The sequence below is a fragment of the Danio rerio genome, chromosome 20 (genome assembly GCF_052040795.2).
Source record: "Danio rerio strain M-AB ecotype USA chromosome 20, GRCz13ab, whole genome shotgun sequence".
Classification (NCBI taxonomy): Eukaryota; Metazoa; Chordata; class Actinopteri; order Cypriniformes; family Danionidae; genus Danio; species Danio rerio.
This window is the reverse complement of record NC_141040.1, coordinates 51,990,001-52,015,433: the sequence shown is the minus strand read 5'-3', so window position 1 is coordinate 52,015,433 and position 25,433 is coordinate 51,990,001. Positions and strand designations below refer to the sequence as shown.

Sequence of the window (25,433 nt, the reverse complement as noted above, 5' to 3'; positions counted from 1 at the left end):
GTGCTTCTTCAGTTTATTCATGACAATTTGCATTTGTATAATTTTAATTATATGTAAATATATTTTTATTCTTTATATGCATATTTATATTTGTTTTAATAAAAAATAAGTTTAGATTTGTCCACCTGCATCTGCATTTGTCTGCATCACCGTATGAGGCATAAGACTAGGACGGGTGTTTGGATATAACTCAGTTCTTAACCAAACTTCATTATTATTGTTCATTTATTCGTTTGCTAGAAATTAGAACTGAATTTAGAAATAGTTTTGAAACAAATCTTTGCACTTAACAAGCTAAATTAAATATGTAGGCTAATGGATGTCTTCAGTGGAGTGTGTTCAACATTGTTTCCTTATGCTATGAAAGTAAAAGAGTAAAAGGAAAGGAAAGAGAAAGTAAAGAGGCCGCATGAAGGAGGCTTGTTCATTGCTGATGGTCTGTTTAACTGTTTTCTCGCTAGTGAAGCTTTCAGTTTTTCCGACCAAGTCCCCCATGTAAATAGCAAATGCGCCATGGTGTGATGCACCTGACTCTTAAAGAGAATGGGAGATGAGACTCAAAGCACACCCATAACTCATAATGAGAATAACCACAACCTTGTTAGACCATGCGCCAGGGTGCAACGCGTATTTTTCCATCCTAAAAATAGCAAAAGTGGATTCGGACAAGGCCGTAATGATTTAGCGACATGCGCATTAGACTTTGCGCCTAGATCGTTAAAATAGAGGCTAATGTTCACTTTGACTCATTGGATAGCAATCCAATTTGCATTTATTCGCAAATGTTTTATGTGATATTCCAGTTTTGCGTATAATTAAAATTTGCATTGTTGGATGGAAACATATCTTGTGTTTTAAAGCTTATAAGTGTCTCTATATATTTTATAAACACATTTATCATCAACTGATATTGTTAATTTAAGGAGCTACTTACATATATTTGAAGACTTAATAAAGCATTTTAAAAAATCTACTAATACCATTAATACAGTCAGTAAAGTAGTTTTTAATGGAGCAACTATTCTGCTATAAATTACTGACATGTTTTACAAATCATATACTAGCACAGTAAAACAAACACCTCGTCTCATCAGGATGTGGAGCTTGAATTTAAGCCTTTTTGACACTGTTGACTAGAATTACAGCCTTTCGCTTTTCTCTCTCTCTTTCTCCCACACAGAGAGGGTTCAGTTCTGGCCTGTAATTTAGCTTCCCAGGCGTGCACACACACACACACACACACTCACACACACACACACACACACACACACACACACACACACACACACACACACACACACACACACACACACACACACACACACACACACACACAGTCCCTCGTGTTTTGTGGAGGAAATGAACTGTATCTCAGAGTTGTTCCTCCCATAGGATATCTTCACAGTGATAATGCATATTAAAGAAGTTTATGATCGTTATGATCATTAAGACAACATTTATATATTCCATACATGCAGTTAAGAAATAAAAGCTGTAAACTCTGCAGAAAAGAGCATTTTAATTACTTTTTAAAAAACAGCTTCAGTTTGTGTCAAGCACAAGGTTTTTATGAATTGCAGAATTATTTTTTTTTTTCAGATTTGTTTTTTGAAGTACTTTTTTGAAGGTTAAAATATGGTTACAATTGTTATTTGAATTAATATTAAAACTATGATTTTCACAAAACAGACAATATATTGATATATAAAAACAATTTTTGTTTTGCAATATAAATGTTTTGAATTAAAAATGTATGTGAGTTACATTTACAGTGCATCCGGAAAGTATTCTCTCTACACACTCTGCACACAATACCCCATAATGACATTGTGAAAAGAGTTTTTGAAATTGTTGCAAATGTATTAAAATTAAAAAACCTGCCACTGACATAATGAAAGGGTAGTCGATTTGAACAAAACACAAGGGTTGACTTTCTCCTGACCAAAAAGTTACATTTATTTATTCAGTGAGGAAGACAATAGTGACGGAACTATGACATCAATTTGTATGCAAAAACCTGGAAGCGAGTTAGCATTTAAGCAGTTACGGTTCCCTCGTCCCAAAGTCAAGGGTTTTTTTTCAATGGGATTTCAGTTAAATCGCTTGAATAAGGTCCGTGGCTAAAACAAACTCAAGATACTTTCACGATTTATTTTTCGATACATAACACATCAGGCACAGCACACTCTTGATTTTTTAATCTGTTACGCTTCTTTAAAATGACCGTTGATATCAAGTTGCTAAATAGGACTAAATGGGCGGCCATGTCATCGAGCTGAACTGGTCTGGAGCACAGCCCCCTTGCGTTGGGCATTTGGATTTGTCTGTTATTTAAGTATTTTCATGAATAGCATTTTATAGTTTGTAATATTTTTTCTAAGTGGGAGTTCATATTTTGTGTAGATATTACCTTCACTTGTTAAGACTGTCAAGACAGACTAATTTGTTGATTATTTATTTTAATTAAACGATATAATGAAGATACTGCTTACCAGTGCTGCCTATCTCTTTCCTGCTCTCAGTAATGCAGACTTGTGAATAAATGTGTAAGGAATACATACATGTTAACTGTCATTTTAACGTGATCAATAAATTTTTCGTAGTTTTTTTCTTCATCTAAACACATTTAAGTCATAACTGCGCTCAAAACTTACACTTCTCCTTAAAATGTATAGCATATGTGACTGTATGAGCTGCTTCTCGCTGTACATCATGACAAAAAAAAAAAAAGAATATTAGATGTTGTTCTGTGTCCGACTTGTCCCTCACGCCTTATTTCTGTTGTTTGGTACTAAGGTAAGCGGGCTGTATGCACGCGAGCGATACATATCTAAATATTTCTTATGATAATACTATGTGGGTACATTTATACATACAGTTTTAAAATGTTTTTCAACAACTGTAAAGCAAAGCAAAATGCATTTCCCACGTTAAAACGATCCAAAAGGCACGTAGGTCTTTACAGATGTGTTTTTAGCGTATTTATTTGTTTATAATATATAGCGTGGATCATAATATAATAAACCGAGAGAGTAAATCTTAATCATGGACCATATTTCTGAAAATAAGCTTGAACAGTTGTCTGTAGCAGAGTAGTGCTGACGTTATAGCCTAATGTTAGCTTTTCAAATTTAGCGTTTACATTTAAGTTAAAATAAAAGCTAATGCTAAAAGTTGTATTTTCGTGTGAGGATTATACGGTTGGACAAAACATATAATGAACTGTTTGAACATAGAGCTTATCATTTTCAAACTTCGAAAAGCCTATGGGAAAAGCCTATGGGGTTTTTATTAAGGGAACCAGTTTTATGCTAGCAGCCGATTAGCCTACAAGGTGACGTCATAGTTCCTCCACTCTATAGCAGGACTGAGTAATATTATAGTGGCACTCACACTTTTTAACATAGTAACTGCTCTTTTTTTTATTTGTTTGCATTTCTCTTCTCTATCCAGGTGAAAGAGGAGTGTCGCTTCTTAAATGCTCCTCCAGTCCCGCCCCGCTGTGCTAAAGGCCCCACCCCCAGCCCTCCAGTCCCCGCCCGCTTCCCTAAAACTCCTCCCACACAGACGCTCAACCCAAATCTCTCCTTCTATTCCTCTGGACTGACAGAGAGGTAAAACACACACAAATCATTCAGTTACTTTACAAATACCCACAATTCTACACTGTAAAAATATACATTAATTAACAGGTTCAGTCTTTTGTGATAAACAAATTTTTTTTTGGTTGTTTTTTTTACATAATGAATTGCATTATGGGACCTTCATTCAGGGTGCGAATTACAGAGTGGTTTGGGGGGGATTGACCCCCCTAATTAACAATTGATCCCCCCTCCACTGATGAACGTCAAAACAAGGTGTATGGGAAGGTCTGCCGTTTTATAGTGAAAAATATTTTACGCTGATCTGTATTTTAAATAATGCTAATGATTATGATAATAGATAATATAAATATACATTTGGCCACTCCTACAATGTTTTTTGCGAGAAAAAAATAATTTAACTGTCTGAAACTGGCAGATCTGTAGCACTAATAGACACTTCCAGTAACCTCTGAAATAATAATTAATAATTAATATTAAATATCCCTCAAAACACTGAACACTTAACTTAAATATATTTTATTTATAACTTAGACTATTAGATAATTTAAATAAATACAAAAATGGCTGAAACTTCATTCATTCATTCATTTTCTTGTCGGCTTAGTCCCTTTATTAATCTGGGTTCACCACAGCGGAATGAACCGCCAACTTATCCAGCACATTTTTACGCAGCGGATGCCCTTTCAGCCGCAACCCATCTCTGGGAAACATTCACACACACATTCACACACACACTCATACACTATGGACAATTTAGCCTACCCAATTCACCTGTACCACGTCTTTGGACTGTGGGGGAAACCGGAGCACCCGGAGGAAACTCACGCGAAGGCAGGGAGAACATGCAAACTCCACACAGAAACACCAACTGAGTCGAGGTTCGAACCAGCGACCCAGCGACCTTCTTGCTGTGAGGCGACAGCACTACCTACTGCGGCACTGCCTCGCCCACAAAAACATAATATAATATTCAAAACACAATTAACATTTCACAGGAGGGCTAATAATTCTGTCTTCAATTGTGTTTATTTGAAGTATTATATATAGTATGTTTTAGAGAGAAAAAAAACACCTCCTAACCGTGATGGTTTGCCATGATGACTGCATAAAATGTTTTAAAGGTTTGAGGCTCTTTTCCTCTGTCCATATGTTCATGACTAAAAACATAAACACTGAAGTTGACGTTTAATTGTAATTGACAGCGACACTGAATCTCCTGTATAGAGTGCTTTATAAAGAAACTTGAGTTATTTGACCTGTGCCGAACTTTAAAGCTTGTGCAAACATCCACTTTCTTATAAGCTGCTTTCTCACCAGTTACTGGAGAAATACATTCATTCGTTCATTTTCCTTTAGCTTAGTCCCTTATTTATCAGAGGTCATCGCCATAGTGTAATGAACTTTTCCAGCACATTTTGCGCAGTGGATGCCCTTCCAGCTGCAACCCAGTACTGGGAAACACCCCTACACTCTTGCATTCTCACACACTCATTTTGTTGATTCACCTGATTACCGCCCATTCACCTATAGCTCATGTTTTTGAACTGTGGGGGAAAACTGGATCACTCGGAGGAAACCCACGCCAACATGGGGAGAACATGCAAACTCCACACAGAAATGACAACTGACTTCTGCTTTGCCAGCAGTTAACCAATAGCGTCTCTGTGACAAAGTGATGTCATGCCGCACGGGTCGTTGTGTAAAATCAAGAAAGAGGTCTAACTCTGTGCCTCCGCATAACTTTAGATGTGTTGAAAAATAATGAGAATATATATATATAGTGCTGTCAATCGATAAAAAAATTAACTAATTAATCGCACTTTTTAAAAAAAATTAATCGCGATTAATCGCATTTAAAAGACTGAAACTTGTAATTTTGGCTATTCGAATGTAAAATTAATGTAAACGCAAGACAAATACTATTTAAATTTAAAATATAATTAATTATTAGAATTTTTGTTTAACTTGTAACAGATTTCTTCATGTAAACAACAAACCCACAATAAACCATCAAGATCCTGGCTTGACAGCCATATTTAATATAGAAATAAAAACACAGGCATGTTAATGTCATTTGAATTTCAAAACAATCAATGCCAATAAAGAAAACATTGATTTCCATATTGGATTCTAAGTGGACTGCAAAAAAATGCCAATATACAAGTATTAAAGATATGAAAAATTATAATAATAATAAAGTATTGAAAATCTGTGCATGCCCTTGAATAGGTTTACTAACTCCCATTCAATAAAAGCACAAAAGCCATATATAGGAAATAACGAGGGTTGAAAAAACCAAAATTTTTTATTTATTATTATAATGGAAATGTGGGTGCCTGTGTGTTTTGAGGGAGCCTAATAAATGATGAACATGGCAAAAACTGCCTGCTGACGCACACAGTTAATGTTGATTAATAAAATAAAGATAAATAATTAAAGCAATGTATCAGAGACCCTAAACAAATGTTTAACTCAACAATGAAACATCAAACTTAGCTAAAAGATTTTACATTGTCAATCAAATGAACTAAATGCAACAAATATTTGTTTGAGCAGAACTACAAAACTTAATGTAAAAAAGTTGCTTAAGTTGCACACTAGTTTGGTCATGTATAAATATCATTATAATAACAACCAAATATTATTAAATATGATATCTCATGCCCTTGTCTTCTGACCAAGTGTATCTTAAAATGCATGGCTAACACCCCTCTTAGAGCTTGAGAAGCAAACATTCTTTATCATTTGTAAAATAAAGACTTGCAGGTTAAGGAAACAGCATAGGAGGGAGTTGCCACAAGCCGTGGTGCAGATTAAAAGAAAAAAAAAAAGTATATTTCTATGGACAGATAGGTAACTAGATAGAATAGACGGGAATATATTGACCTGTGCCCCGCTGCAGAGTGCAGACGGAAAAGCTTGCTCTCCCGCGGCGTGGACCCGTGCGTAAGAAACAGGCGTGACTCTCGGCTATTTTGACAAATACACACCTACGTTACACAGAGCCCAAAATGGAAGTTTGTGATTGGCTCAGCCCAATGTCAATAAAGAAAAGAACCAATGGGCTGCAGATTATGTCACACAGCCGCTCTTTCCGGAAAAGAAACATCTTACTTTCAGAGCGTGACAGATCACAGCACCGTCAATCACTTAGACAGAAAAACATGACAGTCTGCTAAGTGTTTTATGGGCCGATCAGATCATAAAAAGATGAAAGTACGTCGACCCAGCGGGAAACTGCCCGGCGTCTGCCCCGGGCCACAACAGGAAAAAAAATAAATAAAAAAATGCGGTAATTGCATTAATTTCTTTTTACGCGTTAATGATTTTAAATTAATCGCATGCGTTAATGTGTTAATTTTGACAGCGCTAATATATATATATATATATATATATATATATATATATATACCGATAAGTCTAAAACCATGTGATGGAGCCCGATTTCCGATCATGTGATCTAACTTGGACACCCTTAGTAACAATAACAATCCAATGGTTGGCCCTCTCTGCATGTAGATTTTTCTAGGCATTTATTACGTTTTTTGTGACTCTTTCTCTCTCTCTTTCAGCTCTGCTCCTCGTAGTGGCAGCAGCTCTCCATCGCCAGATTCTTACTCTCTGTACTGTTACCCATGCACCTGGGCTGACTGCGTAACCTCTGACACCTGCGTGACCCCTGACTCAACCCAGCCCGCACAGGCCTGTTGGTCCCACCCACGAGGAGGTGGAGCCTACACCTCCAACATCCTCAACACACCTTTACTCAGCACTGACTCCGCCCAAAAGAACTACTCCACCTGCCCCAGACCACGACCAGTGGCACAAAACCGCTTCGCTCCTTTCGGCGCCCTAAACCCCTTCGCCAATCCAGGACACACCCACGCCTCCTCTGATTGGCTCACCACTGGTAGGGACTCTCCTACTCTAATACCTGACCTCATAAGCTCCACACCCAAGGAGACTCAAGCCAATCAGGGAGCTTTAAAAAGCAGTCCTGAGCCTCTTTTAAAACCGGTTAAAAGTTCAGAAGACACAGTCACTATAGACACCGCTTCTGGATTGGTTGCCATGGAAAGAGGGGCTGAGGGCGGGGCCGGGTCACCATGGCGACCCCCCGCAGAGCTCTGCTGGCTCTCAGTGGAAGAGGTTTCATCCAGTCTGCGGTTTATTGGCCTTTCGGACGACGTGATTGGTCTGTTCAGCCGAGAGAGGATTGATGGCTCTATATTTACTCAGCTGACAGAGGAAATCCTGTCGGAGGACTTCAAACTCACTAAACTACAGGTCAAAAAAATCATGCAGTTCATTAAGGGATGGAGGCCCAAGATATGAGAGCAGCATCTTTGTGATTTTATAGACATTTTAATTGCAATGGACTTGCAATGTACGGAAGTCCTTTGAGGTCATGCGTTGTCATAATTAGGGGTGTAATGGCACATCGGAGTCATGATTTAGTGCGAACCTCTATTTTGGGGTCAGTTTGGTACAGGGATGGTACAACAAAAATAATAACAAGCTTGCACATGATTGGCTCTCAGTAATGTCAGTTACGCAGCAGTGGACCAATTAGAAGAAGGCAGGGTAAGAGTTGCTAGAGCAGAACTATTTCTCAATGCTACATCTCTTGTTTTCAGACGCAAATACACATTCTTTGTGAATGGATGCTAAGTTATTGCACTGTGTTTTTTTCTTTTTAACTCCAGTGACTGGCTCATCTAGACTGAGTGTATTCATCGTGTGTGCGTATGAACCGAACCGTCACCATACCGTGACGGTTTAGGATGAATACATATACTGTACTGTTACACCCCTAGTAATTTTTTTTTCTTGTATTCTCTTAATTTTTTAGTGATCTCAAAATTTCAAAAGTTTCTCCTGATCACAACTTAATTTTCTCTCTATCTCGACACAACACAAGTTGTTTTCTTGAGTTAACAGCTTATTTTTTTCTACTTAATCTGAAGTCTCTTATTTGACACTGGGCTTAGGCGATATCCAAATTTTGATACTGTCGAACCTCCTCCGTATTTTACCTCTGTATACGGTATTATCGTATTAATAAAATTATGATGTTAGGCTCAGACAGCGTCACCAAACTGTTGGCTTGAGCCGAAACCATTGAAAAACTGAATACCGAACACTAATACTGAAATAATAACGAATGACATGCACAACAATATTAACAACTTTTATTAGCAATAAATAGCAGTTTATAAAAAAGTGCAAATACAACAGTCAACAGTTTTCATGCAGAGACGCGAACACAAATTCAATTAATTCAATTTTGCTATGTCTTTAAAGGACTGTTTTCCACTGTGAGGAAAGAGACCATTTCCCTCGCCAAGTATTTTGTCACTGCATCAGTACAGGTTTTCCAACGGACACTGTCCCTTTTGTACTTTGTTGTTTTCCCAAAGACCCCTATTATCATCGGCTGCGTACTGGCGGTGAACCTGGATGTTGCTGGTCCTGTATCGGGAGGCATTGAAACTGTTGCACTGAGTGAACTCAGGTCCATCCACACAGCAGTTAGTGCATGGTAGTTTTGTATATGAAACCTTAGGTTTAAGGTATTTCCATCTCTTGTAGTCACCTTTTTGTTGCACAATTTGCAAATTGTCTCGTTCGTATGTACAACCTCTCCTTTCTCATTTGATCAAAACCCGAAATACGGCCAAACTGCAGAAATTGTGTTCTTTTTCAAGACCAGGGGCCTCATGTACGAAGACTTGCGTGGAAATCTTACTAAAACATTGCGTACGCACAGAGCTGTAAATGTGCATCGCAGTGGCGCGCTCGTAAAACGCTTGTGATCATGAATTGATACGTTTGAGCATTAACTCGGTTCGAATCCAGCGTCTGATGAACTCTTTCTTGTTTTTTCCCCCGCTACATATCCGATTTTGCCAACTATTTATCACGAGAAAGACAAGTAGGAATCATCAATAAGTTCATATCAATAAGCATCATATTTTATTTGCACATTTATTGAATGGAAATGTTTCTGATTCACGAATGCAAATTCATCTTCAGATAGTGTCTTTATAGCAATGTGCGTGCGGTAGATCGCTCAGATTACATTGGGAAAACAGGCGACTGCTGCAAATTGTGCTTTAATGTTTAGCTGGTCAAATGTATGGTATGGAAACCTTATATACCTGCTGAACCCGCCTCATACAGCTGCCATTGCAAGGCTCAGACACTTTGTAGAGAGGAATTTAACACAACTGCCTCTAGGAGTCGCCAATGGAAATAAAACAGACACGCACAAGAAATGTGCGTACGCCTGCCAGAAAGCTGCCGTGAAGCTGCGCACATTCCCACGTTCAGTTCATTGTTAGTAAATCCAAACGTGAGCGATTCTGAGCGTGAAACCTGGCGTACGCAAAGTTTTTGTGCGTACGCAGCGTTGATACATGAGGCCCCAGGTCACTTGGTGTGCGACTCGCCATCTTTCCGCACCTCTTTCTTTCTCCTCTACGCTGTCCTCTGATGACAACCGTGCATACGCATTTTTAGGCATTAAAAATTATATTTAATATTTAATCCTTGTCTCCTATATCAGTGCATTGTTTTTTATGACGGTATAACGGTATTAAAACTGATACCGTTGCTATTTTTAGATACCGTTTACTACCGCCCAAGCCTATTTGACACACAAGAATGCGTTCATGGATCTCTCTGTTAACGAGCTGATGATCTGAATCAGGTGTGTTAAGTAAGACATACAAAATGTGCTGAAGGGGGGTGGGGGGTGGTCTTGAGAACTGGAATTGGGAACCACTATTCTAGATTAGAAGCAGTGAATGCGCAGTATTTCATACCACTTTTTAAATAATTGAAAATCAGGTTGAAAAGAAGGCACTAAAAGCAAGCTCTCCATTCTTTATAATCTATTAAATACATCAAACAAACCTTTTTAGTGCCAGCCAGAACCTACGCTTTAAATACAAGCAGTGAGGAATTATTAATGCAGATAATGATATATAAGATGATAATATGAACTTAATCATGGACATGTTTAATAATAATTAATATTAATAATATTATTTACTGGCTGGCTGTTGTGATTTAAGCCCTTAAGTTATCTCTTCTTGGTTTGCAGGGCTAGTTCTAACTCAAATGCTGCTCTAGGCATACATTGGGCAGGTATAAATAATAACAATATTAATAATCAAATTAATAAATAAAAGCAGGAAAATTAAGTTGTGATATTGACAAAAACAACTTTGTTATGTCAAGATCACAAGAAAATTAAGTCGTCATTACAAGAAAACAACATTGTTAATATTAAAATCACTAGAAAAATTAAGTTGTGGTCACAAGAAAACAACATTTTTAATATCGAAATCAATAGAAAAAATTAAGTTGTGGTCACAAAAAAACAAGCGAGAAAAAATATTTCAATGCATTACCTCTCTTAGGACTTCTGTAACAATGAGTGGTGCTTTACTCAGACCATTGCTGATGTGTCTCTGAAATACACCTCTCTAATTAAAGGACTGACAGATTGTGACTAATATATTCTGGAGCACTATTTGATGTTTTTATTGTTGGGGTGGGATGATGGTATGTGTGTGCCTTTAATGGGCAGTCAGAGCTAATTGTGTGGTCATTCTGCTGCCTTTTAGGGGTTTTCTGACTGTGTTTTGACCTTTATTTTGGTCTGTTTTCTAGTAATCTGACCTGATTTGCTCACTTGTCAAACTGGTACTTCAGTGGATCTCATGAAACCTGTCAGGAACATCTCCTGGTTATATTTTACTGCAAAATTAAAAAAGGGAAAAATACATGTAAAAAATAAAATACATAATATATTAAATGATTTAATGTGATATAACGATAAATTGCATTAAAAAAGATATTTATTTTTCAGATATGTATTACTGTATGTGACTGGGGGTGACATTAAGCCCAAAACAGTCATTGCTAGAGTAAAAGAAAACACAATTTGTGGGCAAAATAATACAATACTTATTGTTCTACTGTATTACAATATTATTTCAAATAAATAACCTAATTTTAATATTGTAAATGATACAAATTTTAAAAGTAATATTTCTGTATACATTTTTTTGTAACTAGTATATAATTCAGGAGGAAAAATACTTGTCATTGTCATAAAAATGCACAAAAACATAATTAGGGACAACATTTTGCACAATATAATTGATGTTCTTGACATGTTTGATGAGATTTACATATAGTGCTCAGCATATATGAGTACACCAATCACAAATCTATTTTGTATATAATAATATTTTCCATAGAAAACTTTACAATATTATATTTGTGCATATACATTAGTTTAATCTGTACTGTAGTCAAATCTGGAGCTAACAAAATAAGAGCCAGTGCTTCCCACACATAGACTTTACTTGGGCGGGCCGCCCAGGTATGTTAACGGCTGCCCAAGTATTTAGACACACATTTTTTACTATTATTAAAATCCTTTACATTTTCTTTTTTGTATCCGCCAAATATAACCAAACATCCGCGACCGATTAAGTAGTGGAAAGTTTTTTCTCGTTTACCCCTTTCGTTGTGTGTGCTGTCAACGCTCCTACAGAGTGCTCTGCAGACCCACAGAGACGCGCCTTTTTGGGACATAAAAAATTGTCCGGCCCGGATGTCTAAATTTCGTTTCTAAATTTTCAACTTTTGCTTTCGCTTTCTAAAGCTTGTGTGCGTTTTTGCATTAACTTTTTACTTTAGGGTATATAGAGGTATCAGAGAATTAAATTCAATACCTTTTAAGCCATTTTTAAAACTCTTTCTTATTTGTCTTTCTTATTATTATTATTTTTAAGAATTTAAATAATAATAATTTTAATAAAAAATAATCATGATAACATTCTGAAAATTAGTCCTGTAAGCACATATTTATATATGTTATGGAAAAAATTATTTAAAATTTTTAAAAGGGTAAAAATTAAGTGAAACAAAAAACAAAAAATCCATTAAAAATTTTCCTCCAATTTCTGTGCCTGACGATTGGGTTGTTGTGGTCCTAACCATTGACCACTGCCTGTTACACTATGCACCAGGCCCTTACAGCTCCCCTTGCAGGTGGTGGGCCTACAGGTGGATGATCCCATGTCACTCCTTGGGCTAAGCCCGGCCGGGTTCTGTGGGGAAAAAAGTTCTTACCCCAGGTGGAGGAGTTCAAGTATCTTAGGCTTTAGTTCACAAGTGAAGGAAGAATGGAATGCGAGATCGACAGGCAGATTGGTGCTGGGGCAGCAGTTATGCGGTCGATTTATCGGTCCATTGTGGTAAAGAAGGAGCTGAGCCGAAAGGCAAAGCTCTCGATTTACCGATCAATCTACGTTCCTGAGCTTTGAGTCATGACCGAAAGGACAAGATCTCGGATACAAGCGGCCGAAATGAGTTCCCCTCACAGGGTGGCAGGGCGCACTCTTATAGATAGGGTGAGGAGCTCTGTCACCCGGGAGGAGCTCTGAATAGAGCAACTGCTCCTCCACATCGAGAGAAGTCAGCTGAGGTGGCTAAGGCTTCTGTTTTGGATGCCTCCTAGAGGAGGGTGTTCCAGGCATCTATTTGGAGGAGGCCTTGGGGAAGACCCAGGACACGCTGGCGGGACTATGTCTCTCAGGTGGGCTGGGAACACCTCGGGATCCCCCCGGAGGAAGTGTATGGGGAGAGGGAAGTCTGGGGGTTCTCTCCTTAGACAGCTGCCCCCGCGACCCGGCCCCAGAAAAGCGGTTGAAAATAAATAAATGAATTAACAAACGAATCTGTTGATTTTTTTGCAATATTTTGCTAGAATTTAAATGTATTATATTTCTATTTCTAAAGATTTTCAGTGACTAAAATGTTATTTTAATAAATATATCCTTTTATTAATCTGTTTTTCTTTTCTAATCTATTAAAATATATGACCAATATTCACTGAGAAATGGATCAAAATGTCCATTTTCAAAATGGGGTGTACTCATTCATGCTGGGCACTGTATATAAAGCACAATTATTCTTCACGTCTCCTGCACACACTGAGCTCATGTCAGGAGGAAAACTTTTATCGAGATTTAAAAATAAAGAGTTCAGTTTGTGATGTACACGCTAATAAGAGCAGCGAGACTTTACAGTCTAAAGAACACGCTGTAATTAGGTGACAGTAATTAAGAGTTTACTAACTACAGCCCACGCTGATGAAGGGTGTGTGTGAGGTGAGTCAGAGCTGCTGAAATGAGAATGTTTTACCTCACGTTTTACTCTTAAGTTTTATCAGCATTTCAGGAAGGTTTCTGGAATGTTTATTTAACGACGTCCCCCCTATGTAGATGCATTTGTCTTTTTAATAATACTGTATGTAACAGCAGTAGTGTGTTTCATTTGTACTGTAATTTTCATCTTGTATGATTTAATTGTATGATTTAATCCTGATGGATCAACTACAGAAAAAAAAAAATAAATAAATAAATCAAGTGCTTACTTGAACGGTGTGGTTTCCAAAACAGGAATGGCATCCGCTGTGTAAACCAAATCCTGGAATAGTTGGCGGTTCATTACGCTGTGGTGACATCTGAAATAGAGACTAGGCCGAAGGAAAATGAATGAATTAATAAACGGTGTGGTATTCCTTTAAAAGATGATACAAACTTTTTGTTACTGAAGTTATTAAAGTTAAAAATTAAAATGTACTCACTTTACTCACCCTCAGGTGTTTCCAAACCTGTTTGAGTTTCTTTCTTCTGTTGAACACTAAAGAAGATATTATATAGAAAGCTGAAAACCTGTAACCTTCCATAGTAAGAAAAACAAATACATTTTTCGAAATATTTTCTTTTGTGTTTAGCATAAGAAAGAAACTCATAAAGGTTTAAAAACGAGGAAAGGGTGATTAAATAATGACAGAATTTTCATTTGTTGGTGAACCAATTCTTTAATCTGTTTGCATCAATTTGTATTGCCAGTACAGAGCAAAACCAAACACAATTGTCTACTTGCAGATCTCTTTAAGTATCAGTATGAACTAAATGTTTTACTATTTTAGAAAACAACACTTATAGTGTGATATAAGCAAAATATATATTAGAATTATATAAATTTAATTGTGGGCCACTTTTATTTATTTAGGTGCCATTTTCATTATTTGCCAACACTGCAACTTAGAGCTGTTTCAAAACATCCAGCAAATAAACCTGATCAATATAGGCCAATTGAGCTTTTTGGTTCTGTTTATTCAGTTAATAATTTTTTATTTTTTACTAAAGGAACTGTTATTGTAATTATCATAACGTTACATCAAAATAGACACCGTTTGGCTAATGGTTCCACAAAGTATTCATTATACGTTTGGTTAAAAATAAAGTGGTTCTGTTTGTTTGCACGGTACAAGACTGTTTAAAACTATTAGTACAGGAAACTTCCATCATCATCATCATACTGGAGTTATTTTCCACACAAATTTTAACCTAAATACGCCATGTAGGCTTAAGCAATTATCTACATCTGCAACCATTAAATTAGCTTACTTTCCCAAAAGCACTGTCGACATCAAATGAAATACTTCATATTATTAACCTAATTAAATAAATTAAGATCCGTTTCCAAAAGCACCAACTGAAAAGTGACAAAAAATTGTAAATAAAATGGCTAGATGTTGTTGTGAAATCACAGTTTTGTTTTAATGTAACGTGACGATTCAATATTTGACCTCTCTCTGGTCATCTTTTTGCTATGTTATTGTCCAAAAGAGGTCAGAGAAACAAGCTAATAAAAGCTTAAATATAAGCCTATGTTAATTCATATTCTCAAATAATCACATCCCTACCTTGGTGAGTGGTGTAACGTTAGGCTACAGCTGTTTTCTTACTCGCAGAAAAGATGACAAGTGTTGTAAACATCGGACGAAGATCCTCCATGTTTGTTTTTGCTAACGCGCATTGGCGGGCTTTCCCAATAAAGGCGCGCATTTATAGATATGGCGGCTACAGAATAAAAATTACAATAAATGTTAAAATTTTTATAAGAGTAAAAATACTATTTAAATAATTAAGATTTTTGTCAATTAACTTTTTACCCAAACACTTTTTGGAGACTCAAAACATAAAAAAATAAACAGTAAACTATCATTTCTGAAGTTCCTAAAGCAACATTTCTAAGATCTCTTTCAACATTTCCAGCTAAACAGATGTAATAACTAAAAATATAATAGAAATCAATAACTATATGCCAAAAACACTGATTTACTAAAGTTAAGATGAAAATAGATGAAGCTGTAAAATATTAATTAAAACTACAGCAGCATCTCCAAAAACACTCCAAAGAACACATTTATATTCTACAAATATATACTAACTGGCCACTTTATTAGGTACACCTTACTAGTACTGGGTTGCTCCATATTGACATGATAGCATCACGCAGTTGCTGCTGATTTGTTGGCTGGACATCCATGATGTGAATTTTTTGTTCCACCACATGCCAAGAGAGGGTGCTCGCTGCAGAGCCATTTGAGGAGAGCTGAGCTCCAGCGAGGGGGAGCATGAGCTGTCGCTCCTCCTCCTGTAAGCTGTTTTAATGCGTACACCAACCCCACCCCTAACCCTACCCCCAGTGACATCACTCGTAGAAGAAGTGCAAAAAAGTTGGAGCTCAAGCTTAAGCTCCCCCTCGCTGGAGCTCACCTCTCCTCAAATGGCTCTGCAGCGAGCACCACTTGCATGCCAAAGGTCCTCAATTGGATTGAGGTCTGGTAACTGTGGAGGCCATTTGAGTACAGTGAACATATTGTCATATTTAAGAAACCAGTCTGAGATGATTCCTGCTTTATGACATGGTGAGTTATCAGTAGCCATCAGAAGGTACACTGTGGTCATTAAGGGATGGACATGGTCAGCAACAATAGTCAAGTAGGCTGTGGTGTTGACACAATGCTCAATTGGTACTAATGAGCCCAAAGTGTGCCAAGAAAATATCCCCCACACCATTATACCACCACCATCAACCTGAACCATTGACGGCAAGATGGATCCATGCTTTCATGTTGTTGACGCCGAATTCTTACCCTACCGTCCGAATGTTGCAGCAGAAAATGAGACTCATCAAAGAGGCAAAGTTTTTCCAATCTTCTATTGTCCAATTTTGATGAGCCTGGGTGAATTGTAGCCTCAGTTTCCTGTTCTTAGCTGACAGGAGCGGCACCCGGTGTGGTTTTCTGCTGCTGTAGCCCATCCGGGACAAGGTTGGACGTGTTGTGTGTTCAGATATGCTCTTTTGCAGACCTCGGATGTAGCGAGTGCTTATTTGAGTTGCTGTTGCCTTTCTATCCGCTAGAACCAGTCTGGCCATTCTCCTCTGACATCAACAAGGCATTTGCGTGCACAGAACTGCCATTCTTAGGCCCCGTTTACACTAATGCGTTTTAGTTTGAAAACGCATAAGTTTTGCTACGGTTACGCCATCCGTCCACACTACGCCGGAGTTCTCGAGCGCCGAAAACGGAGCGTTTCGAAAACGCTGGAGAGGCCGTTTTCATTCTAAAACGCTGCAGCTCCGTCTCAGTGTGGATGGGGAAAGACGGAGAAATCTGAAAACGGAGGCGGGGCTGCAGACATTCGCCTCTCTGATTGGGGCTTTTCCTCAATATTAAGTAGCCTAACACACAGTTCAGTCCTGAATCTTCTCCGTGTAAGTTCAGACTTCGCAAGTTTGATCAAGGCTGCATCTCTTCTTCTCAGTTTGATATGGAAAACATACCGAGAACACGCGTCAATCTTCACAGGGAACAGTGTACTTTATAACTTCATTCACATCACCCTGGCTACGTTGTTTCACTTTCTCAACAATAAAATGTAAACTTGATATAAGGAACTGCCTATTTTTATTTTAATATTAAAAACTAAACAGACAGCAGAAATGTTGAGGCGTCGTGCTGCATGAGCGTCATCTTCACTGTGTGCATATTTATAACAAAACGGAGCCGATAACAACTGCCTCCTTTCAATTTCAGTGAAAATACGAAACACACCCTCTCTTTTGCTGAATATCAGTTTTAATAATCGATAATGGCCATTATAAAAGTATAACATACAATAAGTTTATACATTATAGGAAATAAAGGCAAGCGATCAGTCAATATACAGAATGTAGGCTACGTGCTTACATTAATCATTAACTTATCTTTGCGCTCAGCCAAAACACGTTACCTGAGAACAAGTAATAGATTCCAGTGACCAAAGTCAGGGAATATGTCGTTAGATAAAGACAACAAGATGAATGAAATATCACGTTTAATAAATATAGTGAGATTAGATCCAGCGGGAGATGCTTGATGAGAAGTCCGACTAGCAGAGCTCTCATCTGGGTAGATGGGCTCCAGCGATTGCCAAAGTGTGTGTGTGTGGTCACGTGATGTGCGTTTTCAGCGTTTTGGTGTGGACGGAGAGCAGTTCAGAAACGCTGGGTAAAACGCGAGTGTGGACGCGGATCGTTTTCATTCTAAAACGCCGTTTTAAAACTAATACGCACTAGTGTAAACGGGGCCTCAGTAAACCCTAGATTTGTTTGTGTGTGAAAGTCCCAGTAGATCAGCAGTTTCTGAAATACTCAGACCAGCCCGTCTGGCACCAACAACCATGCCGCGTTCAAAGTCTCTTAAATCACCTCTCTTTCCTATTCTGATGCTCGGTTTTAACTGCAGCAGATCATCTTGACCATGTCTACATGCCTAAATGCATTGAGTTGCTGCCATGTGATTGGCTGATTAGAAATTTGCTTTTATGAGCAGTTGGACAGATGTAGCTAATAAAGTGGCCAGTGAGTGTATATGTTTTTATATCTGTGTAAGCACTACATATTAATTCATTTTCATTCTTGCAATGATTTTTACTTTACATATAGTGAATTATGTGCTGGGTGTAAACAAAAAAACACATACACACATAGCAAATTTTAGGGGATGTTAGTTTAATGTAGCAGAAACATATGCAAACATACAAACTATGCTATACAAAAATACAACAAATAACTGCTCAAAAGTCCTTGTCCAGCTTGACTTGGAGATAATCTGAGGCACGCTGGTTAAAACAAAAACATGTAGCTGCAACATTTAAAGGCTTTAACAGAAGTGATGTGATGTGTACCTGAATAAATAAAGTACCAACATTCATTAAAAAACGCTGTGTTGAGGAAAATTTCAATTTTACAGAGATGTTATATTGTTTGTTCGATTAATAAACTCAAAAAATATATACAAGCCAAATTAGTAAAGTGCTTTTAACCCTAAATTGATACAGTACATTAAAATTACGTAAATAATGCACTTAGTGAGCAAATGAGATGTTACTTTTAATATGAAGTGATACTGAGGTCCTGAGGAGATTATAAAAGTGGTGAATCTTTTCACTTGTGGAACCTCTTGCTGGTGTTTTTAGCGTGATCAAGGAGAAGCTGGCAGGGACTGAACTGGTTACCATAAACCTCCTCAAAGCGCTTCATTTTCTGGATAAGTTTGTCTGCGCCGTAAGAATCCACAAAACGGAACGGACCTGAAATGTAGGAGAAAATGAAGTAGGTTGCTAGAGTTTACTTTGTATCTCCACAATTATCCTTAGGCACAATGTGGTGTGCCTCAAGGCTTGGTGCTAAGCCCGCATCGGTTACGATAAATCACTTTAATTACAAGGCGTGTGATATGCGTTTACCTCCCAAGCAAGGCGGGAATCCAAGTCCAAACACAGCTCCAATATCTCCCTGAATGGGGTCGGCCAGAATGCCTTCCTGTAGACACAGCACGGCCTCGTTCACAAATCGAGACACGAGTCTGTACTGAATATCCTCATCGCTGGAGCTAAACATTTGCAAAACAAATGTATTAATATAGCACATTCCATAAATAATGGTAATTCAAAGAGCTTTACGTAAACAAGTGAAATAATAAATAAAAATAATTAAAAACAGACGAAACTCATTATCCCTCTCAAGGCAGGTGTTGCAGATTTGCAACAGTTAAAAAATAACTAGAATATTAACTAAAAAATAACTACCTTATTACTCCAGATACATATTTTATGAGTTTTTTTTTATTCAGAAGTACCACTGCAGGACTTGTAATGTAATGTAATGTAATGTGTTTACACTGCAGGACTTGGTTGTCCATTAGCAACAAACAGTTTCCCCACTTGCACACCAGATGAAACAAAAGGCAAAAACTGTTTCTTGGAGTACCACATGACAAAGTGACTTGGAAACATGACCTACTCAATGAGGATTTGACATATTGGATTTGGATCCCATATTGTTTTTGTTGTTGTTCTGCCACTGAAAAGCAGTTTGTTACATTGTTTGAAAAGTTGTACATAAAAAGTTATTGTTCACATCATACTCAGTCGTCAGTGTCTAATTACCACACTGGGCAAATCTGCAACATCCCAAAACACCTTGCATGTGAAGGTCTCTCTAAAAAAAAAAAGTCAGGATTCTATTGTACTGCTCCATATGATAATTTTCCCCAAATATCAGATTTTTTCTGTTTCTAAAACTTAATTTAAGCCTGAGAGGGATAAAAATGTGTTAAAACATGTTTTAAAGGAATGAAATGAAAATAAAGAGGACAGAGAGAAATATGAAGGGTTTCTAGTTGCTAATCATATAATCATATAAACAGGCTTACACAGCAGGGGGCGCTGTTAGCTTGAAGCTCTTGAGAATTTCTTCAGCTTCTGAGTTCACTTTCTTTTCTTTTGACTTGGCTCCGTACACATAACAACCCTTTCCAGACTTGCGTCCTGAAGTGCACATAAACAATCGCAATCAGCATTCAGATATTTTCTTTATTGCATGTTATACTTTCTTTGTGTATTTTGTGAAATTTAAAATGATAGTTCATTCATTGTTGTTAAAGGGTTAGTTCACCCCAAAAATGTCATTATTTACTCCCCCTCATGGGCTAATAAACATATTAGAGTTTCTTTTATCAGTTGAATGCTGCAAGAATTCTTTAAAATTTCTTCTTTTGTGTTCAACTGAAGAAATAAACTCAAATGAGTTTTGAACAAGTGCAGGTTGAGTAAATAACGACAGATTTCCATTTTTGGGTGAACTAACCCTTTAATTACTCACCCTCATGCAATCCTTTAAAAATAAAAAGAAAACACTTTTTTCTTCAGTAGTAATTAATGTTTGTGGCTCATAAAAATAATATACTTATATATATTTATATTTATATAGCTTTTTCTTGACACTCAAAGCGCTTTACACATTTTTGGGGGGAATCTCCTCATCCACCACCAGTGTGCAGCATCCACCTGGATGATGCGATGGCAGCCATGCTGCGCCAGACAGCACACCACACACCAGCTGATTGGTGGAGAGGAGACAAGAGTGATGAAGCCTGGGATTTTTAATGACTTCAGAGAGTCAAGACCTCAGTTTAACGTCTCACCCAAAAAATCGGCGCTCACTGACATCATAGTGCCCTTTTCATTATACTGGGGTGTTAGGACCCACATAGACCGCAGGTTGACAACCCTCTGCTGGTCTCACCAACACCACTTCCGGCAGCAACCTAGCTTTCCCATGTGATCTTCCATCCAGATACTGACCAGGCGCAGCCCTGCTTAGCTTCAGTGGGTGACCACTGACTTAACCTTTTCATAGGGGCATGAATGAAATGTCATAGGGGCAGAAATAGCCTGCTTGAGAATTTGTATCCTCCGTCATCTGTTTGCACGCATAATGTGAGAAATTAACTACAGTTGAACTTGTCACGAAAGTAAAAACAAAACGCCCCAAATGACATTTACTGCCATGATGAACTCGAACTGTTGTTGAGTGAAACACTGGTAGTCACTAGCGTTGAATGCTGATGTAATGATGATAAACATGTCAAACGGGAACTAAAGTAAACATTCATTCATTTTTCTTCAGCTTAGTCCCTGATTTATCAGGTGTCGTCACAGTGGAATGAACCGCCAACTATTCCAGCATATGTTTTACGCAGCGAATGCCCTTTCAGCCGCAACCCAGTACTGGGAAACACCCATACACTCTCATTCACACCCACATTCATACACTATGGCCAATTTAGTTTATTCAATTCACCTATAGCACATGTGTTTGGACTGTGGGGGAAACCGAATCACCCGGAGGAAACCCACATCAACACTGGGAGAACATGCAAACTCCACACAGAAATGCCAACTGACCCAGCTGGGACTCAAACCAGCCACCTTCTTGCTGTGAGCAACTAAGCCACCGTGCTGCCGTTCTCATGCTGCCTCCAATTCAAATTAAGGCAAAACATCAGATTACTCATGTCCATGTAAAGTAGTCAATGTTCTGTAATCCCAAACTGAGAATTTATGGAGATAAAGCTGCATGTGGTTAAGCTGATGTACCTTTGAACCCTTTTTGCACCATGGTCTTCAAGAAGTCAACATTTCCTCCTCCGAACCGCGCTCCAAAAGCCTTGCCAAGATCCTCTGCAACATGAGCCGCCACGTCAATACCGACCTCGTCAGCAAGTGTCGCTAAGCCCACAGGAAACCCGAATCCTGTTGTCAGGGAATCCAGTTTCTTGGGCCCGACTCCTTCCTGTCAGCCAAAGTGATGAGACAGGAAGATTAGAGTTGCCTCATATGATCAGAATAGTTTTGAAGAGACACAGAAAAACGGCTACAGGCTAAACATTTTATGAGAAAGAGCACCAAAACAAAGGAATTCATAATTGCATGGTTACAATTTTTTTAATCAAAATATTTGCTACATAAAAATATAATAAATACTTCCTGTTACAAAATGTAACAAGACTAACAAGTGTAAACACTGTAGATACATCTTTTTTTTTTTTAACTTTATTTTTATACATTAAAACATTTTACAGAACAGAACATTCAGTGACAGCAGCGATTATTAAGAGAAAAAAAACGACAGTAGCCGCAGATGTAAATTAAAAAAAAATTACAAAAAAAAAAAAACATGCAATATTTTCAGTTTCAAAGGAACTAGAAATACTATGTCCTATTCAGATGCAACGTAACAGGTGCCCATCTTTGTTTAAAAATATCCAGCTTTAGTTGAAGTTGAGCAGTCATACACTCCATTCTATATATACATTTAAGTTTTTCTATCCACTGTACTATTGTTGGAGGGTGTGGCTTCATCCAATTTATTGTTATGGTCTTTCTTGCACTTAGTAAAAGTATATGTAGTATATATCTCTGGTTTTTATTATATATATCCTGGGGTAGCCCTTCAAGCAAGAAAAACAGGGAAGTAAAAGGTAGATCTACCTGCATAATTTTCATTATCTCAATCTTTACCCCTTCCCAAAATGCAAGTATCTTCGGACATTCCCAAAATATATGTGCGCGATTACCCACATTTCCGCAACCCCTCCAGCATTCCTCTGACTGTGGTTGGTTAGTATATTTTGAAAGGTGTTCTAAAAAACCTATTTTTTGTTTTCCAGTCAAACTCTTTCCAATTATGGCTGTTGATCCCCTTATGAGCTTCTGAACATATGTTTTCCCAAATATCATCCCCAAAAATGTTCAGATTCCCATTTTTCTTTAATTTGAAGGGTGTTATCTCTAGAATCCAGAATTAGGCTATTATATATCTGTGATATGTGTCTTTTGTGTAATCCTTTTTGTTTTTTTATATTTATAAAATACTGTTCCACATTAGTTGGGACTTTTTTGAATATTTCCTTTTCTTTATGATTTGTAATATAGCTTCTTAATTGTAAGTATCGAAAGAAATCGCTTGACGACAACATAAATTTGTCTTTAACATGATTGAACATGAATGATGTTAAGTAATAAAGAGTTTTATTACGTCTAAAATATTCAAATATACCAATAATAAACTCATAACACATAGAGAAAATACAGAATTAACATTTCCTTTAATTACACTTCTGTTTAATATTAGAATAAATATTGTTTACAGAATAAAAATAATTTTTACAGGGATGATTTTGGATTTTTATTTATTTAACTTCCTAATTCATGAAAATACTATTAACAGAGAAAATAATTATTTTATATAAAACAATACAAATGTACACTACATGACAAAAGTCTTGTCGTCGACCCCAGTTGTAAGAGCAGCAATTAATAACTTGACTTCTAGTTGATCTTTTGGAAAAGTGGCAGAAGGTCGATATTTCCAGTGAATCATCTGTTGAACTGCATCACAATCATCACAAATACTGCAGAAGACCTACTGGAACCCGCATGGACCCAAGATTCTTAGGGAAATCAGTCAAGTTTGGTGAAGGACAAATCATGGTTTGGGGTTACATTCAGTATGGGGGTGTGTGAGAGATCTGCAAAGTGGATGGCAACATCAACAGCCTGAGGTATCAAGACATTTGTGCTGCCGATTAAATTACCACAGGAGAGCAAACAGAAGAGGGCAAATTCTCTAAATTTTTCTCTAAAACATTACCACAGGAGAGGGCTAATTCTCTAGCATGATAGCGCTTCTTCTCATACTTCAGCCTCCACATCAAAGTTCCTGAAAGCAAAGAAGGTTAAGGTGCTCCAGGATTGGCCAGCCCAGTTACCAGACATGAACATTATTAAGCATGTCCGGGGTAAAATGAAGGAGGAGGCATTGAAGATTAGGAGTCCTGCAAGAACGCTTTCTTTGCCATTCCAGATGACTTTATTAATAAGTGATTTGAGTCATTGCAGAGATGTATGGATGCAGTCCTCCAAGCTCATGATGGAGTCAGACACAGTATTCATTCTGTTTCCACTGCAGCATGACTTTATATTCTATACTGGACATTACTTCTGTTAAGTGACAAGACTTTCGTCTAAGCAAAGTCAGACCATACTGTCCTAATTAAATCATTAAAAATCAAGGCATGATCATATTTTATTGTGGTAAAATAAGTGTAATCTAGAGGCCTTTGCCTTTCATATAAGCCACTTCTGAAACTAAATAATCAACTAGAAGTCAAGTTATTATTTGCTGTTCCTAAAACTTGGATAGGTGACAAGACTTTTGTCAGGTAGTGTATAAACATTAGAGATCATAATTCAGGCAAGAATAACACCGTAAAGTTTGTTGTAAGAACTCCTGAAGTGGAGATTTCCTGCATGGCTCAGTGCAGGAGAAAAAAACAGATTTTGAGAAATAACCTTTCAAAATATGTATCGTAATTAAAATCTCCATTTGCATAAATTGAAACAATTGAACACTTTAAAGTATATTGCAGATGTTTCCTTTAGGGCAGACTGAAAAATAAAAAACGCTTTACGAAAAACGTAAAAGCCCAAACTCATATGAATTTACCTGAAGAATTCGAACCGCTTCAGCTAACATGGGTGCCAGACAGCGAGTGGTGTAAAACCCTGGACCATCCTGTTGAAACACACACACACATGATCAGTAACTATAATGAACCGATAATACAAAGGTAGAGAAACAAAATGTGTTCGTACCCCCACTACTACGATGAGCTTCCCCTGTTTGAGTCCAATGGCCACGGCAGACGCGGTGGTGTCTTTGGAGGTTTTGTCGGTGGTGATGATTTCCAGCAGCTGCATTTTATCCACAGGAGAGAAATAATGCATCCCGATCACCTACATCCGTGAGGAAAAAAATTCATTTTAGGGCCGGATCAAACAAAATGTACTTTTTTGTAGGACAAATTTTTTAAACCTATTCCATTCTAACCTATACAATACAAAATTTACAGCGGGGCAGATAAGTATTGAACATATCATGTCTCCTAATGGGAATAATATTTCTAAAGAAGCTGTTGCCATGGAATTGTGAGACTTCAACAGAGTGTAAAATCTTAATGGTTCTGTGGGCCTCATCTATCAAATCTGATTTTTA

General features: G+C 37.5%; 2 protein-coding genes and 2 long non-coding RNA genes across 6 annotated transcripts in view; 2 read left to right on the top strand and 2 right to left on the bottom strand.

Annotated features, from left to right (window-relative positions):
• Positions 1-8,400, top strand: part of garem2 (GRB2 associated regulator of MAPK1 subtype 2) — a 34,049-nt gene extending 25,649 nt beyond the window's left edge. The window contains exons 5-6 of the mRNA XM_087298754.1: positions 3,454-3,614; positions 7,178-8,400. Of these exons, the coding sequence (XP_087154880.1) occupies positions 3,454-3,614; positions 7,178-7,940 (924 nt within the window). The 3' untranslated portion in view covers positions 7,941-8,400. The remainder of the gene's footprint in view (positions 1-3,453; positions 3,615-7,177) is intronic.
• Positions 1-15,529, bottom strand: part of LOC141379463 (uncharacterized) — a 48,042-nt gene extending 32,513 nt beyond the window's left edge. Inside the window, exons 1-3 of one of the 3 annotated variants that reach the window (XR_015519119.1) lie at positions 15,406-15,529; positions 14,065-14,166; positions 11,295-11,372 (exon numbers count right to left, since the gene is read on the bottom strand). This is a non-coding gene — a long non-coding RNA (uncharacterized LOC141379463). Of the gene's footprint in view, positions 1-8,454; positions 11,373-14,064; positions 14,167-15,405 lie in introns of those variants that run through there. The other 2 variants (XR_015519118.1, XR_015519120.1) reach the window with 2 other exon arrangements.
• Positions 15,530-16,340: 811 nt separating this feature from the next.
• Positions 16,341-18,752, top strand: LOC147839476 (uncharacterized). Its single transcript, XR_015519157.2, has 2 exons — positions 16,341-16,976; positions 18,125-18,752. It is a non-coding gene; the product is annotated as an uncharacterized LOC147839476 (long non-coding RNA).
• Positions 18,526-25,433, bottom strand: part of hadhaa (hydroxyacyl-CoA dehydrogenase trifunctional multienzyme complex subunit alpha a) — a 32,580-nt gene continuing 25,672 nt past the window's right edge. Inside the window, 6 exon segments of the mRNA NM_001105276.1 lie at positions 18,526-19,123; positions 19,280-19,425; positions 20,248-20,362; positions 21,974-22,169; positions 24,885-24,953; positions 25,034-25,174. Coding sequence (NP_001098746.1) covers positions 18,978-19,123; positions 19,280-19,425; positions 20,248-20,362; positions 21,974-22,169; positions 24,885-24,953; positions 25,034-25,174 — 813 coding nt within the window. The 3' untranslated portion in view covers positions 18,526-18,977.